Source organism: Strix aluco, chromosome Z, assembly GCF_031877795.1.
Source record: "Strix aluco isolate bStrAlu1 chromosome Z, bStrAlu1.hap1, whole genome shotgun sequence".
Taxonomy (NCBI): Eukaryota; Metazoa; Chordata; class Aves; order Strigiformes; family Strigidae; genus Strix; species Strix aluco.
In genome coordinates, this window is record NC_133971.1 from 31,194,250 (window position 1) to 31,212,720 (window position 18,471).

The 18,471-nt window shown below is 39.4% G+C and overlaps 1 protein-coding gene across 23 annotated transcripts in view; it reads left to right on the forward strand.

Annotated features, from left to right (window-relative positions):
- Nucleotides 1-4,129: 4,129 nt before the first annotated feature.
- The window catches only part of KDM4C (lysine demethylase 4C), a 272,586-nt gene continuing 258,244 nt past the window's right edge, over nt 4,130-18,471 (forward strand). For 22 of the 23 annotated variants that reach the window (XR_012621500.1, XR_012621501.1, XR_012621502.1 and 19 more), the window contains exons 1-2: nt 4,130-4,349; nt 12,710-12,874. Coding sequence is in view for 15 of the 23 variants with exons in the window: in XM_074811526.1 (XP_074667627.1) it covers nt 12,731-12,874 (144 nt within the window). In the remaining 8 variants the exon portion in view is untranslated. The remainder of the gene's footprint in view (nt 4,350-12,709; nt 12,875-18,471) is intronic. The other variant, XM_074811529.1, reaches the window with a different exon arrangement.

Below are 18,471 nucleotides of genomic sequence, written 5' to 3' on the forward strand. Positions count from 1 at the left end.
TTGTGAAAATTTTGACCTAGAACACGATTAAAATAGGTCAGACAACTAACTGTATTGAAAGGAACAGAACTTCACTGACACAGAGGGGAAACAAGGTGACCTGATTATGTATCGTTAATTTTTCATCCCTTTCAGACTACAGTGCAATCAAGATTCTTGACCATCTGTTCAGTATTAGTAGAAATTAGCATTACACTTTTCATAAAACTGAGACCAAGAACATGACCCCCAAAAATGTAGTGTTACCAAATAATGCAATGTTATTTAATGTTTGCTCTTAGATGCTAATGAACCTTTGCTCTGCAACTGAGCTGAACTGGCTGGGAGACCAGAACTTGGGCCTCAGACTTTATGCTTGAGTAGACTTGTAATGCATTGTTCCAGCACTATTGCTCTGCAGAGCCCATGGGCATCCTTTAACCAATATGGCATAGTTTCTCTAATTTATACTGACAATTTTTGAGGAAAAAAAAAGCTATTGGCTGAAAGGAACACTGTCTGGATAGGTAAGCTTTTTAATTAAAGTGATCAATATTAAATACAACAAGGTTTCCTCTATGTTTAATATAGAATGCCAAGAATAAATATAATGAAAATAAATAATGTGAATTTTCAACTCAGGAGTTGTATTTATGATTATCTAGTCTGGCCTTTGTAACAGCTGAAGAGATATTCTGGGACTTTCTACATCAAGCCAATAACTTCTGTCTGAGTCAGAGCACTGAAAATACTTTTCATCTGGATATGATGACATTAATGGCAGGAGGCTACCTGCTGACTATGTCCCTTGGTAAACTAACTCCCTATTTGTACTGTTACTGATTTTACTGTACATCATTCCCAGTCTAAATATGTCTAACTTCATCTTCATGTCACTGAAATGTTTAATAGCTACAAAGTTCCATAAGTGAATGAATTTCCAGAACACTAAGAGATATAAGATTACATATCGTTATCAACATTTTTTAAGATGAAGACGTGGTAACAAAGGTGTAAAATTGACAAAATATACATAGCAGAAATGTTTTCTCTGTAGTCTACACAACATAACTTATGTAACACTGCTAAATTGCACACTATTAATTAAATATACAGGCTGCAGGAAGTTTCAGTCAGGATTAAATCTGAACAGCCAGCACTCACGTCCTGATTTATAACTCAATGCAGTATAACAGAAATTGCAGCAAGCTGCACAGTCCAGACAATAGTATCAGGAACCTGGCAAAATCTGTCTCATTGTTAACAGCTTCTCTGTCTCGGGCTAGCAGCGCTTTGCTTCTGGTGTTTGCTGCCATCTCATGTGTTTTAGGCAGTATTGCAGTGAAATTCTGCAAGAGAACTTTTTCTGCCTCAGAAGTGACCTTTATGCTACTGTCATGTTAAGCAAACACGTTGCTTTAAATTCTGAAAAGATTTCGTACTATTATGGCTACACAATATCGAAGTAACCTACATTCAAAACAAAAAATGTTATATTCTGCACCAGTTTGGGTGAAATACCATGGTGTATCCAGTTTTCAGTCTCCCAGTAGATGAAAGACATTGACATACTTAACAAGTCCAATGGAAGGCCACAAGATTGTCAGGGGCTGGAGGATATGACTTGTGAGAAGCAACTGAGGGAGCTGGGTTTGTTCAGCCTTAAGAGGACAAGGCTTCAGGGTGATCTTATTGCTGTCCACTATTACCCAGTGGGACGGCATAGGAAAGATGGAGCTTCCTTGGAAACACACAGGGATAGGACAAGACAAACATATAAGCTGCAATACAGGAAATTTGGATTATATTAGGTAAAAAAGTTTTCACCATGAGTGGTTCAACACTGAAGCAGGGACCCAGAGGTGTCATGGAAGATGAACTCGTAACTGAAATAGACATCAGCTACTCAAACGCAAGTGGCTTCTGACCTCTGCCAAAGGGAGCGAAAGAGAGAAGATACTTACACTGTTGTACAGCAGAAAGGTCATTTATTGGTCAGAAGCTTGTGCTGCCTAGATATTGCATCAGCAACTTAAAGGTGAGGGAAATTAGGGGTTACAACCTTTTTTCTTAGTAGCTGTGGTCACATGACCAGGGGTTTTGTTACTAGCCAACACTAACCTAAAAGCATAGCCCAAAACATGAAAGGCAGGAAGTGTGTGCAGAAAACCTTACTTAAACCTCAATGAGAAAAAAATTCTTCATGCCAGCTAGAACATGTCAGCAAATACATAAAACTGTTATGTTAGCGTGTAACTATTCTGAAGAAGGCCACTGTCCTTTCTTCCATCTAGCAAGGCAGAGGTGCTAAACTACTGGCTTTGGAGAATGATGTCAAAGCAGTTTTCCATAGCCACAGCATGGTGAGGGTTAATGTTCTCAGGCTATCCACCTGCACCCTCAGTCCCATACTTGGACTGAGAGGTGTATGCTTTGGCAATACTGTAGTACACTCCAGACACATAATGACCTCACAGAGACTTGTCACCTGAAAGAAGATCAGATGAGGAGAGGTGCTGACTCAATGCTTTCTAGAGTCACTGCCATACTTTCTCTTCAACTGGTACTCAGCAGGCCTCTTAGAGATCATATTAGAAAACAATCCTAAATCATCAATCTTTTGTGCTTTATAACTGACCCAATGAGCAGAGAATGAACCTAATGAGAAGCTATGAGAAACTGCATTCAACTGCACTGTTGTCCCATCAGCATTTTCTTCATCCCCCCAAAGGCTTGAGGAAGAAGGCAAACAACTTCTTCCATTTCTACTTATATTAGTGAAACAAAATTCCTTTCATGAGGCAGATGAAGATGACTCATTTTAGACACTGCTGGTCATAGTGATGTCCTACAGAGATACTTAAAGAGTTGCGTGAGTTTTCCTGGGACTGAAGATACAGTATAAACAGTACTACTATCATTTAATGTATAGCTCTGTGCTTAAACGATGAAGCAACATGAAAGTTTCCGAGCACAACGAAGTTATAGCATTAGATGTGTTCCTTAAAAAAAAAAAAAAAAAAAAATCCCTGTGTTTTCAGGTTCCGTTAGTACTGAAAAAAGTCTTTGGCACTTAAAAGATAAAGTGTAAACTAAGACTTCTTTCAACATAATAGGTACACTTGAAGAAGCACATTTAAAAGGGATTTTAGTTATCTTTTGGTCATTTTTCACTATTTTTTTGACCATAGCAACCAGAAGCTAAAATGAAAGATAATCAGAAATTACTAAGAAAAATCAAAGCATATCACACAGTTAAAAAAAAACTCCAACTGGTTTATTTTAGCAGCCACCTGAACAGTCAGCATTACACTGGACCACGGCACTTCAGAAAGTAAACGCATGACATACAGCACTGTGGGGCTTAGTCACTAAAATCAACATTAAGGTTTTGGAAACAAAATCACTTTCATATAGCAGTACTGATTGGTAAGGGACATGAGTGTAAAAGAGGAGGACAACCAAGTCGACCTAGCGGCTTGCCCTGACGGATTCCACCATTCCTACGGACCAGGTCTCGCCTGTCAAGTATCGCTGAGGTGAACCGACCGACTTCGTTCGTAAACTCGGGGCTTGTGCTTTCCTGACGTGTCTCCCGGTAGGTGCCGCGGCTGGCCGAAGGCAACGCCGGCTCCCCGTTCAAGAGCACGCACCGCTCGGGGGCGGCTAGGGCAACAGCGGCAGGCAGGGCCTGCACGGCCCGAGTGGCGGAGGAGGCACTCACAGAGACACCGCTTCCCCCAAAGACACCGCTCAGCCTCCCGATGGAGAGGCAGACGGCCCGCACACCTGTGCCCGGGCCGAGCCAAGCCCGCCAAGCCCACCCTGCCCAGCAGGCACCTGCGCCGCAGCAGCCCCGCCTTACGCCTCACCCCTGGCGAGAGCCACCGGCGGCAGCGCCGCGGGCTGCCCGCCCCGGCACCGGCGGCAGGCCCCGCCCCGCCGCGCCAGGTGACCACCCTCAGGGCCCGAGAGCTCCCACGTGACCTCCACGTGGCTCCCCGCCCCTCACGCGGCCGCCACGCTCTGCGGAGCCGGGAGCGAGACTTTGCGCCCGCAGCCGCGCCCCACCAGGAAGCCCCGCGGCGGCGCCGCCCGCTCCTCGCACGTGACGCGGGCGCCGCGCCTCTGTCACGTGCTCCCTCCCCTGGTCTTCCGCGCGTCCCCCGTGCGTGCCGGGGCTGTGCGCATGCGCAGCCAGCAGCTGTCATCCGCGCAGGGAGCGCGGGGTCCCGCCGACGCGGGGAGGAAGAGCTGTGAGGGGACCGAAGAGGCGGCGGGGCCGGGAGGCCGAGGGGAGCGGGCCTGCACTGCCGCTGTTCCCCCCGCCTCCTCGCCTTCCTCTGGCAGCTTAACCCCGTCCAGGAAAGGTGAGGGGCGAGCTCCGGGCTGGGCAGCGACGGGTTTGTGGGGAGGAGGCACGGGGCGACCTGCCAGCTCGGAGGGAGGGTGCGGGGTGTGCGTGGGCCGGGGGCGAGCGGGAGGATAGGAGAAGGCCGGGCGAAGGGCTAACGGCGGTGCGCGGTGGGGCAGGGCCGGGGGAAACGCCGGAGTCAGGGCGCGTCGGAGCGCGGGGCTGCGGCGGGTCCGAGCAGAGGGGCAGCGGCTCGCCGGGCTCGCCGCTCCAGGGCACGCCGTGGCGGTCGGGTGCGAGGGGTGGAGCGGCCGCCGTGCCGGCCGTCAGCCCCCCGCTGGGGTGCGTGAGGGGTCGGGGCGCCCCGCGGCCCGGAGGGGATCCGTCCGGGGACTCCGCGTTGTAAGTGGCTGTCGGCTGGGACGGGGCTGAGGAAACGAAACCGGCAGGTGTCGGAAAAATACGTCTCGTGTTCCCGTTCGTGGCCAGCCATTCTGGGTCAGGACAGTCGGTGGAAGCTCTCCGAGAGATCAGGCAAAGGTTTCCCCGGGTGGTCAGAGTCGATGCGCTGAGTAAAATACAGCGTTGCCTGTCTCCGTGTCTTTTTGGGCTGTGGCGAAATTCTGTGGACTTCCCAAACGGTCTCTTCATTACAAAGTGTAGCAGCGTTGTTACAGCTCTTTCGGTTCTGCACGTCGTTAAGGCGTTCCTGGAAGTTAACTGTTGTAAAGTGTTAGAAAAAAAGCTCCAAACTTCTGAGTAAAATACTCAGTTAAGCGCCAGTTCCACATCTGTCTGTGGTTTCAGTGTTTTCAGAGCCATTTCGGGATCGGGGCTTTATGCCATGTTAATAGTCTTCTGTTAATGACCCTTCTCTCTTCTGCAGTTGATTTTGACTGGCAATCTGAAATGAGAAGTGTGTACAAAATATTTTTTCTGCTAGGTTAACAGTGTTAGGAAAAATACTAGGTGCCTGTGTGTTTTTCAAAGATTTATACTAGTTCAGAGCATAACCAGCATTTATTTTTTATATTATTAAACTGCAGATTTATGATTCTTTGCACTCTTTTCTGAGACATTAACAAAAACATCAACGGAGGTCACCTGGTGGCTACTAAACCAGCAGTCTTTAAGCTGAAACACTTTCCACGAGAAAGAAATTGACTGGCAATCCAATGCAGATTATTTTTTGTCACCCTGCAGTGGTTTTTTGTTCACATTCTTAATGAACCAAGAATGTGAAAATGACTGTGGTATAAAATTTGTCTTAAGCTTTACCCTTACTTTCTTTGAACTGTGATAACTAGCTCAGGGTATTGCTTCACAAGAAGTACCTTCCAAACACAAAGCAATGGAAAACACAAGCATGATTTGCTTTTGAGTACTTGAAATGAGGGTAAACTGAACTAGTGGCAGTCATGCTTATCTTACTCTCAACTTCGGTTTGGAGTGGCGCTGATGTTGTAGATTGCTGACAGCTGATGGTTTTCTTTTAGCTGAGTGCATATACAGATGTGTGTAAGAGCAATTTCCTTTCTAGGGACTAACCCAGGAAACAATATGTCTCATCCAAATAGGCAGACAGGATTAAATAGCTGTTGGATGAGAGTTAGAGCCAATGTATGTGAGGGGAAAAACCTTTAGTCAGTGTTAGTTAAAAAAAAAAAAATTGATTTGGTCTCTCTTTTTTTTTTTAAAAAGGTAAATATGATGAAATAGGAAAAAACTTTATGTACTATAATTTTTAGTGCTTAGTTATTGATGAGAATTTAGTACAGAATTTTGTATCTCTTGGCCTGATTTGTAAACAAATCAGGTAGACAGTTCTGCACCAAATCTAAATACACAATTACCACAGTAATGCCTTCAAATCAGAAAATTATGTTGTCAGTTGCTAATTATTAGGATCTTCCTAAACTATTATGAACAAGCACAGTAATTATTAAAAAAAATCGGTGATTTCATGCCTAACTTTATTAAAAAATATTGTATTGAGTAGATTTGGGACTTTCTCAGTTTAAACAGCTCTTGATTGGTCTACTTCTTAGTTCTGCAGTTAATTCGCTTTGAAATTCCCAGGTTTTTCTATAGGTATCTTTTGCTGGAGTATGTTTCATCAGCATGATGCTGAGCAAAATGTGAATAGGGTATACAGTGGTGTCAGCTTTGGTCGAATTTGATGTTCTGAAATGTTAAGATTTTAATACTTATCTTGTAAAAAGTCTCCATGATCACTTGATAGCTTAATATTTCATGTGTCAGCATGAACAAGTGATGTGTTCTTGATTTTCATTTAGATTCATAGACTCATAAGATATTTTGAAGAACTGCAGTATTTTATACTTGGAAGATAGTAATTGTTGTGTAATTAAATCACATAATGAAGGTGTTCATAACAGTTTGCTGATCCAAAGTCCAGAATGCAGAAATATAGTTTTGGATGTGCCATAAGTAGCTTTAAGGGGAGAAAGTACATCTTTTTGTTTCTCAGGTTATAGAGACTCTACAGGTTGTTTTTTTTTTTTTTTTTGTCCTGTTCTTGTTCTGCATCCAATAAAGGATTTGCCATATAGTGGTGGCGTGTGAGAAGTATTATCACTGATACTGTAGAATATCTCTGAAAAGGATATGTGTGTTTTGATGTTAAGGAGTTGTGAAAGCCAGGGTATAAGGGTATCTTTTGGGAGGAGATCTGTAAAGGCAGTGAATAATGTGCTGTATAGTTACGGAGTTGTTTTGAGAAATGCGTATGGGCAGAAATGACAGAACTGTTTAAAAGTGTTTAATCAGGAAGCATTTCACATTCACCACCTGCTGTTTGTATCCCCAGCAGTATTACAGGCTGCATTAGCAGTTTTTTCTGAACTTTTAGGTGCTTGTAAATTAGCTTTTTAAAAACTGAGGTCTGGGCCAAACTGCTTTCTGGTGTCCATGAGGCCTACACCCAAATTTGAGAATGTTGTTACACCATTGTGTAACACCATGGTTTACTTGCATTTTGAGTAGTGCTTACAGCTTTGGTATGCCTTTCCCCTGACTAAAAGTAATTTACTGGAACTGGTAAAGCTCCAGGAATAGGATGCAGTGATGATCAGAAATATGGGATGGATTTTTCTGCAAGGAGACTGGGAGTCTTCAGCTTAGGAAAGAGGTGACTGTGGGAGACCATGATAGAGATCTCTAAGTCATGTGTGGAGTGAAGGTAAATATGGGCAGATCGATAACTGTTGCCAGTGTGCACACGAGATGTCAGATGAAACTAAAATGTGAAATGTTCAAAATGTGCAGAAGGAGATATATCACTTAGCATATTGTTGATTGTGGAATGCTTTGTCATGAGATGGTTTAGGTATTAAAAGCCTGTAAGGGTTCAAAATCATGGGCAAAAAAAGTCCACAAAATGCAGTAATAATACCTTCTCTGTCCAAGAATTCTTTGATCTGTACATTGCTGAAGACTGAGATGGTATTCTGTAAAAATATAAACTACCCATACAGTTGCTGTTTTTCTTAATTATCTGTTGTTAGCAACTGTGGGAACTTGATAGGTCTGACTTGCTGTTGCTGAAGGCTGTTCTGCTTCCAGCTAGGACTAATGGAAGAGTGAAGATTAAAACAAAAAAACATTTCACAGGACAAGGCCTTGAGTCAGGATAAGAGGTTCAAAGATAGTAAAGACTTGCAAAATGAAGAGTGTATGGGAACAGACGGAACCTTGAATTGGGGAGCAAGGAAACCTCCCTTGGTTGTGTGATCAGAGGTACTGTGTGAGACTGCCTAAGTTGTGTCCTTTAGATTAATTTAGCTCTTTATAATCAGAAAACCACACATCTTGATGAGAAGCCCCTTACCCAGATAAGACCGCCACCCTTTTGGTTTGTGCAGAGTAATAACAAGACTGTAACTTTAAATTGAGACGAGACATGTTGTTAACCAGTGAGGAGCAAAGTGGTAAGAGACTAACCAATGATCATTACATTAAATGTGTATTCGTGTAGTTTGAAGTGTATAAACATGTTGCTTGCCTGTGCGTGATGTGCTAGCTTTGTGGAATTACCACTGAGCACCTGTCTCTGTGAAGACATGGATTAAACAAGTATCTTGACTCTGTGTGTTTTTCAGCTCATTGCACACCAGGTACAAGTACTCAGATCTTGGGACAACAGGACTATGGATTTCATACGTGTGTTTTCATTAAAAAGACAGTTAAAACTCTTGAAACATAGGTTGCAAATAAAAATGAGATCTTTTTTTTTTTTCCTCCTTTGTCTCAGATCAGTTATTTCAAGATGTTTTTGCATGCTGTGAGTCTGGTATGGGAGAGGAATGTTTATGGAATAAATTCAGGTCATTTTTCAGTTCAATATTTTTGGGTTAAAAATACGTAATTTTTATATTTTTGGAAATAGTTGCTGTAAGGGTAATATCAAATATAGAAATGCAAACATGAAATGAAGTTGTCAAACTTAGAGGTTTATAGTCAAATTGAGATGGTTTTAGGAGTTTCAGAATATGGTTACCTATCCAGATTCCTGGTTTCTTAAAATTTTATAATCAATTAAATACTTTAATACTCCTAGCATTTTTAAACTTAATTGGTTCTTCCTGATGACTGCTGGATGTCTGATGAATACATGCCTAACCATGTCATTTGACTTAAATGCCTCATATCACAAATACAAAACATTGTGGCCCATACATTTATTTTAACATTTATTTAATGATCCAATAACATAAATAACAGATTTGGAATTCCTGATAAATAAGGTCTTTTTTTAAGCCAGGTGCATAAACTAGACAGACATAATTTGCATGTGCACTTACTTAAAGAAACAATTCAAACATAAGTATGCAAAACCAAATTACATTGAGAATTTAATTATTTGTATGCTCAGTAATAGTTGGGCATGCAAACTATGCTTTTATGTTTCTAATTACCTGAAAGTCAGTCCTGTAGCTAGTCATGGACTGTACACTGTTGCAGTAACTTACATCTTTCAATTTGCTTTACTGAATAGTATAGGGCGTTGGATGGTACCTACTTACAGATTATGCTAAAAGCTTTTTAAAAATTATGTAGGAAAATGCAGAATTGAACCTACCCATATCTGTTGTAAAAATAAATTACTGAATGAAGTTATGGAGTGTCTACTTAAGTTATAAATAAAATTGCTGCTTAGACTATGGTAGATTAAGACCCGGTTTTCTCCTTCATGTTTCCTTTCCAGGTCTTCCAGAGCTGGTTTTACAAACTCCTTTTTTTTTTTTTTTTTTTTTTTTTTTTTTTTTAACAGACTCTACAACAGGAGATTAGTGGAAAAAAATCAGTTTTCCTCAGTTCTGTCAATGAAGCTTTTTCTTTTTGTTGAATGATTCCTAAAAAGTAATGACTAGTACTTTATAGTGTGAATGCTCAGTCTTGGTTTTATAAATTGAAAACTTTTGTATCTGACAACTCTTTTCAAATAAACAGTTTTGTGTTTTCTTTCAGATCAGTCTCAGCAAAATGTTGTCACTTTTAGTGCATGCCTTTCTCTGGATAAGTTTATTTCCTTGTTAGTTATTTGAAAAAAAATTCTCAGGATGAATGAATTCTTCCTCAAATGTTTGTTGTCCCATAGTGTGGGTGAAAATTTGCCAGAAAATAAGAAGGGAAAAATGTGTGTTTTAACTAATTTATCTGTGAGAAGTGATGACCTTCAAAGATTTGTTCTTCTTTCTTCCTGTCTTCCTTCTTTTTCTTGTTTATTGGAGCTTGCTTTATGTCATTTGATTAATTTGGGTTGTTGAGTAAAGGCTGTGGACATTGATATTTTATATAGTGAACACACAGGAATAAGAAAACAATCTGATCTTCCAAAATACGAACACACTTATTTTATGACGCAGGTATGACACAAATGGCCTATAGTTTTTTAGTGCTTTTTCCTTGTTAGCTAATAATTTTGTGTATAACTGAGCAGATGTGCTGCTTCTCCTTTATTGTTCAGCAGTGCTTTCAGTACAGGGCCTGAAGTGGGCACTGTTTGGCAGTCAAGAGGCGCTTCCCACAAGGCATCTTTGGAAGAACAACTGTGTCAAGTCTTGTGTAGTTTAAAGCCAGAAAGTTTTGATTCCCTGCTGGTGAGGGCTGGAACTCGAAGTACTGGTTGTTCATTTTACACTAGAAGCGAGAAGAAGTGGATAACCTTCAGATGAGATATGACAACTTTGTATTAAGCTGGAGAGAGAATACTGTAATATTGAAAGTTGGTGTCGTGTAGTGAAGACTGCATTTTAACCACCTGCAAATTAACACATGCTGTTTTTCTGGCGTGTCTCATTCTGTTTTAGTAGAGTATCTTCCAGTTGTGTGAATTACTGCCTTGCTTGCAATTTGATTAAACACAAATGCTAGTTTGGATTTCTATATTAGTTATCAAATAAATGAAACTTGGAAGTTGTTTTCCAGTTCTGGGGATAATATATTCTGTGTTTTTGTGAGGGTATGGAGGATTCTGTGTGGAAGAATGGTGTTTAACAGGTAACTCTTCCACCAGTGAATTAGATTTAGTATCCTGACAGCTTTAACAATATGGTAAGGTGTAGGCACTATAAAAAGCAGTCTGATGTTTTGACAGGGGAGGCTGGAAATTGTAGCTGCCTGGTACTGATTTGGATAGTTGAGAAACAGTTGACTGCAGTGGGGTATAGGGGTCCTTTCCTTTTTTTAGGATATAGAGGAAACAATCCTGTAGATTCTGCACTTACTGAACAATCATGCAGAATAGTGTGTGGTCAACCATGTAATATGGTACACTTCTGTAGAGGTAGGTAATTGACTTCCCATATCCGACCTTAGTTACTAATTTCACAGTATGCAGGAAGTTATTCTTTACTTTACTCCTCTCTTTTCTGTTTTTTTTGGTGTTGTGTTTTTTTTTTGTTTTGTTTTTGTTTGTTTGTTTGTTTCTTTTGGTTTGGCAGCCCCTGAGAAGTTTGTTGTAGTCTTCATCACCTTTTTGTTCTGGTAGCTAATGTATATACCAAAGTATCAAGTTTGTTGTGTTTGTAGAAGCTATGCAGTTTAAATATTACAGGATTTGCTTAAAAAGCACAGCCCTCTGTCTTCATAACTGGTGAAAATGTGTTTGCATCTTGGATTATATAAATACTGGTAGCATTAATGAGATTTTTGTCTTGCTGTGTGTATATGAGCTTTTCTAGTGTTGTACTTTGATGTTCTGAATGAGGTTCATCAGGTTTCTCAGGCCACATACTGACATAGATGTGGATGATTAAACTTTGCTGACCTCATGTTTCGACTTCTGTAGTATTAAGATAATTATTAGTATTAGTGATAATATGATTGCAGCGTGGATTTTACTTTAGAATGACATCTTAGTAGTTATGTTCTTATCTGTAAGAGAACTTCTGAAGGCCTTCTATCTCTTACACTGGACTATCTTTTATGCTTTCTTTTTTTAATGACTTTATAGGGTATAACTGAATTTTTGCATGTGAGAGAAAGCAGAAGTAGCTATTGGGAGAAATTATGTAGAACTCCTGAATTCACAGAATTATCAAGGTTGGAAAAGACCTTGAAGATCATCTAGTCCAACTGTCAACCTAACACTGACAGTTCTCAACTACATGAAAGTTACTTTCAATTCCACAAAATTAGTTTGATTAACAATTCTTACGTAATTCTTTCATTGTGGCTAGGGTATATTCAGTTTGTTTGGTACATTTTTTGGTTGTGAAGCAGATCAGGTATTATAACTGATACGTTTTGGTGAGATGTCTTGGTTGAGAGGAATTTTTATCATACTAATTTATGTGATATTTAGTTTGTTGTCGTGTTCTTGAAATCAGACACTGGCCAAAATCATCCTGCAGTTTTTCTCTTAGCTAAACCACTTGTATGGCTTTTTCTTGTCTCCTTACCCCTTTTCATAAGGAATGCAGGACATCAGTATCATTCAGACTTACACCCCTTCACCTTAGATAAATTTACTTCCAAAACTTATGGAAGACAGCCTGAGATTTGTCAGAATGCCTATGGTCACTATGCTTGTATATGTTTTGTGCCCACAGGCAAAACTAGGATAAAAAGGTTGGTATCAGATTTCTTTGAGAAAACGTGCCATAAAAACAGAGCCACGAACTGGACTGTATAAATGTCACTCATGATAGTGTTTATGCTGGGTAAGGGTTGAGTATTCTTAAAGGAGTAAGGAGAAAAAGTAAATGTGTTTTGTGCCTTTTATGTTAGCATGAGCAGAGGGTTTTGGAAGCTTGTTTTCCATTTGAAACGTGTCAAATCTCAGAATTTGTTCTATAGATTATTCTCTTCAGTGTATATTATGGTGGGTGTTTTGTTTTTCTTTTTTTAAAGCTGGATTGAAAGTGAACCACAATGGCGGCTGTCATCTCAGATGGTCCTCCAAACCCAAGCTGCAAAATCATGATTTTTAGGCCTTCGATGGATGAATTCAGGGAGTTCAACAAATATTTAGTGTACATGGAATCACAAGGTGCTCACAGAGCTGGAGTTGCAAAGGTAAACATCTATAATGTAGGAGGAAAATTGTTCCTAATATCTGTTTTTTTTCTCAGTATTTGCATTTTGCTGATTGCAAAACTGACTTTTTTAGTATTTAACGTTTTCTTCCAAATGATTTTCAATGAATAGATACTGATCTCTTACTGTTTTAAGAAAGCACTTTTTGGTATCTCTGGTGTTTCATGCAAAGTAATGAAGATGATGTATGCTGTTTTCTGTCTAACCTTCGATTGCTTCCATGTTTACAATAGCAAAAGAGGATCTCTTCTTAAAGGCAGATTTAAAGTAGTTTTTGTCAAATCAGAAGAAAATAGGGAGTTCATAGTATAAATTGGAAAGTCCTGATCTGCTGAATGTTGAACTTGATCTTTTAGGGTTGTGTATAACTTTACTAGAGCAAATAATCCCACTACAGTGAATGGGTGTATGCATGAAGATGGTGAAGCACTGTTTGAATGGAAGTAGTTTTCTTTTTGATGGTGATTGTGTTATCTTTTTGTTAATGAGAATTGGAGGTATGCTAACTACCATTGCATTGCCCTTTGAACAATGGTATACGCAGGATCTTACAGCAGATGTTCCTCCCTTAACAGAGAGTGATTGTCAGAGATTAAGTCTGATGTAATTTAGTGTTACATCACAGAAGTATTTATGCTCTATCTGTTTTGTGACTTTTCAAACCAGCAGGACACAGAGTGCAGGTCTAGAAATCCTAGCTTAGTTATTGTAAGTAGTCAGTGGGAATAGCTGTCTTCATCACTGGGTTTTTAAGCTAATGTTCCAAAGTCAAGACATTTAAAAATTGAGAGAAGAGAAACAAAACCTGCAATTCTTGGTTTTCCTCTGCCAACTCCCTCCTTCCTACTTCCTGTAAAACAAAGCAAAACTGAACCCCTCACACTTTGAAAACCTTGTAGTTTGTTTGCTTTCTGATTTCTGAGGGTAGAGTACATATAGGTCATATTTTCAAACTCCTCTGCAAACAGGAGTAGGAATGTGATGAACAGACAACAGAGGAAAGCCTGAGCTGAGTTTTTCACATACTCAACTGTAGTATGGAACCTATTTGTGTGGGGATGAGCTATTGCAAGTTTTTTCATCTTGAACAGTAAACTTAACAGCAAATTCATCATAGTGACATCTGTTGCTCAGGAGATTTACGCCATTAACATGTACGTGAGCAGGAGGTTCTAGCTATGTATCATTCTGTGGATTATGTACATGGACTCAACGTTAAAAAAAAAAATGTTACTTTCATATTGTTTGTATAAATAGCTTTATTTCAACTGTTGGTAGTTTCTAATCCTGTTTCATGGGGATCTAGCCAAAGAAATAGAAAGTGCCTTTTGACTGGCCACTGAGGTGATACTGATTTTTATTTTTCTATTTAAATTTGTTTATTCATATATAACATGCTTGCTTTCTTTGGTATGTTGTGTATAAAACAAAGACAGGTATTCGTAATTTGTCCTCCTTCCCTTCTCTGGCTATATGAGGAACCTGAGCCAGGATTAATGTGTAATATGTTTGGGAAAAAACTAAAATATAAACTAGTTTTGTTTAAAATGAAGGATATTTGTGATACACTCTTTATCGTGGCTGTGTCTGTCCTAGACTGCAACTAATCTTTTCATTCAATAGTATTCAAAATTGGAAGTTTCTTAATTTGGGGAAAAAAAAAAAGGTACCTTATATTTCATTTCTCTTTAAAAACTGTATATCTCTTTACCTCTTCAATAATTCTCAGAAGGTGTGTCATCAAAAATGATCCAACAATCCTTAAAAAACCTATGCAAACTTATGTTCTTGTTTCTGAGACTTTCATAGTAAAGAAGAACTTCGGTTACTCTCCATTAGTTTTTTTTGTGCTTCTCTTCTGTCATGGATTGAGGCTGCTGGTATACTTAAGATTAACTGTGGGATTAAAATATGTCATGGTTTAAGCTCAGTGTACTAGTCATTTGTACATACGTGAAGTTAGGATATCTGGAAAAGGAGACTTTTTAATGTCTTGGCATTTTTGGTTGCAAAATTTCAGCCAGTAGGAAGTGTAAAAAGATAATTAATTTATCTTACTGGAAATATTCTTCACATTTTTTGAGACATGATTATGGCTTCAGTTGTCATTCTGTTTTGCTTCCTTATCATAATTCTTGTTCTGGTTCCTTTCCTGTCATCCAGCAATTAAACCTCCATGTGCAGACAGTGTGGGAGAAAAGAGCAGAGCTGTTGAGGAGAGCAATGGACATAGTAATCTTAGGAAAGTATATGAATGAGAAGAATGTGAAACAGTTTTGCCTCTATTGTATTGTACACAACAACCCCCAGCAGCGCTACAGGCTTGGGGAGGAGTGGCTGGAGAGCTGCCAGTCAGAGAGGGACCTGGGGGTGTTGATTGACAGCCGGCTGAACAGGAGCCAGCAGTGTGCCCAGGTGGCCACGAAGGCCAATGGCATCCTGGCTTGTATCAGCAATAGTGTGGCCAGCAGGGACAGGGAAGTGATCTTACCCCTGTACTCAGCACTGGTGGGGCTGCACCTTGATTCCTGTGTTCAGTTTGGGGCCCCTCACTACAAAAAGGACATTGAATTACTCGAGCGTGTCCAGAGAAGGGCAACGAAGCTGGTGCAGGGTCTGGAGCACAGGTCATATGAGGAGCGGCTGAGGGAACTGGGGTTGTTTAGTCTGGAGAAGAGGAGGCTGAGGGGAGGCCTCATCGCCCTCTACAACTACCTGAAAGGAGGTTGCAGAGAGCTGGGGATGAGTCTCTTTAACCAAGTAACAAGTGATAGGACAAGAGGGAATGGCCTCAAGTTGCACCAGGGAAGGTTTAGACTGGATATGAGGAAGCATTTCTTTCCAGAAGGGGTTGTTAGGGGTTGGAATGTGCTGCCCAGGGCAGTGGTGGAGTTCCCATCCCTGGAGGTGTTTAAGAGTCGGGTCGACATAGCGCTGAGGGATCTGGTATAGTTGGGAACTGTTAATGTTGGGTTGATGGTTAGACTGGATGATCTTCAAGGTCTTTTCCAACCTAGACAATTCTGTGATTCTGTATAATTTGAAATTTGATTCTGTATAATTTGAAATTTCTCTGATACTGCTGTCATCTTCATATCCTTATTCCTAGTGTTGCTCTTCTCTAGCGCCTTCTCCCCCCCCCCCCCCCCCACTTTTCTGGAGATACCTTTGTGAAGATTCTGCATAATTTTCTGCAGGAACCAACCATGAGGTTAATTCCTGTATGTATGAAATGTGTATGACCTGAATATTCACTTGTTACTGAAAGGCAAAGATGACATAGTATCAATAAAATACAGTTAATGACAATACTGACTTTTAATGACAAATATGACTTTTATTTCCTGTAAACTTTGTTTTGAAGTTGAAACATTGTAATGGGCCAGAGTAGTAGTTATCTTTATAGGTTAGGCACATGAGTATGTGAAACTGACGTTTTTAAAATACTAGATGCAACAGTGATACCTACCAGGTGTTTAAGTATTTTAAAGAGTATTGTGCTGATGTTGGCTGTGGAATGGATGCAGGCATATACTGTATTTAATGTATTTTAACACTAATCTAGTCAAAAATCAATCTGTAAAATGGTGATCATGACAACAGAAGAACAGAGGTTAGCTTGTGGTCTTTTCTTCACCATGGTGTAATGCTGCAAGCTGTAGATTAGACTCCCATAACTGAATTGAAAAGGAGTGGGGAATCCATTTTAGTAATTTAAGTGATAATCAAAGTACTTCAGAGATATGACAGCTTTTCAGATTAATATGAGAAGTGGGTAGTAAATTTTAGATGCATATCTCCAGTTAACGCTGTTTAACCTATACTAATTTTAAAATTTTCAAGCAGTGTTTTATTTTTTTAAAAATGTAATTGAATAAAAATTTAAAGCACTTTCTTTCCTGATAAGGTCATGAACAGCTTCCTTAAGGATGAATTTTTCAGTGTTGTTGCCATTTTCAAACTATAGCTATTTATTTTGAAGTTTTATCTGGACTACACAATTTTTTTCAAAAAAGGAAATCATGTTTTTTTCTGTCACATTAACATAATCTCTCAGTGAGATCTTATCAGGTGAAAGGGATGGAAAAATTTGGCTAAAAATTACTGTTTTCGCATTTTGTACATGTACATGCAATTAAGAGAAACTGGAAATTAGCAGAGTCTTAAAAATAATTCCAAGATTTGATTTACAGAGGATGTTGCTACTCTCATAGCACTTGGAGTTTCATACTTGTTCTGTTGAAGTCACTAAAGCTGAATATATCCAATAAGGGCAGAATTTGGCCATGTAGTCAGGTATGTGTGATATTTTGCATAGTATAATTCGGCTTGTTTGAATTTAATATCCCCATTCATGATTGAAAATGTGTGTGTCTCCATTTTTGGACACACACTTGGATTTAATTCCCATTCCATCGATCACATTTCAAAATAATTTGGGAAGCTTTTCTCCATGTACAAATTTTAAAATGTGATAGTCTTAGGAGTGCAAAAAATATTTTTATATATCTGTGTTTATATGCATGTGGGATATCTGCTGACCTGGGTTTACAGAACACCTGGAATAATGTCTATGATACAAGAAAGCATAGCAAAACCTTTTAAAAGTGATTAATTACACGTGTTGTTTTTCAGCTGTACTGTGACTGAGGAAGGGCCTTTCTAACCATACGGTGTAGGTTTGCTTTCCCCTTCTTATGCTTGATACTAGAAGAGTAGTTAAAGCATGTCCAGCTGTTTTCAGCCCGTTGGTTCGTTGCTACATATTACTTAGCTGTCTTGAGACTTTTTATGTTCTGATAGTCACTGTTTTTCAATATATCTAAAAAAAAAAAAGTGTAGAAAATAAACCAACTAAGTATTTCTAAAACAAATCTTACCAAGTCAATAACTCATACTTCAAAAGTTTAAGGGACGTTTTCTGAGTTTTGGAAATTAGATTTAAAATAACAAGAATAAAACATTTTTTCCTATTTTGATAGTAATATAAAATGAACTTACAGAGGACCTAATTTATAGTAAGTCTAGGATGTACAGACTCAAGTATGCATGCAAAGAGAATAAAGACTACCAGTGGAGCTATATGCTTATGCAGAAGCAATAATGTAACCTCTAGACAGGGATCATAAGCAGAGTAGGTGTTCCCAACACTTTAGGTTAAATGTGAAAGTGTAAGGGTAGAAGAGCTCTTACCTGTGTGGAAAAACATGTGTATGTAAATGGGGATAAAATGACTATAAGGCTTGCACATACTGTAGGGTGGCAGGGCAGTGTGCAGAATAAAATGTTAAAAAAAAAAAAAAAATCCTAATACTATGCCTGAAAAAAATGATTAAGGTACTAGACAAACAACATTAAGCCATTTTCAGAACAGGTAATATACTGTGTCATCCTGGAGCAAATTGGCTAAAAAAATTCTATTAGGCTTTTGAATTTGAGTTTGAAATGAGCTTTAGGCATAGATAATGTGTTTTAGTCTTACTGTTACAGAGGATCCTACACTTAAAACTGAAAACAAGGAATGAAAGCAATAGAACAAATGAAAAATACACTGATAGATTAGTTGCTCTTTACTT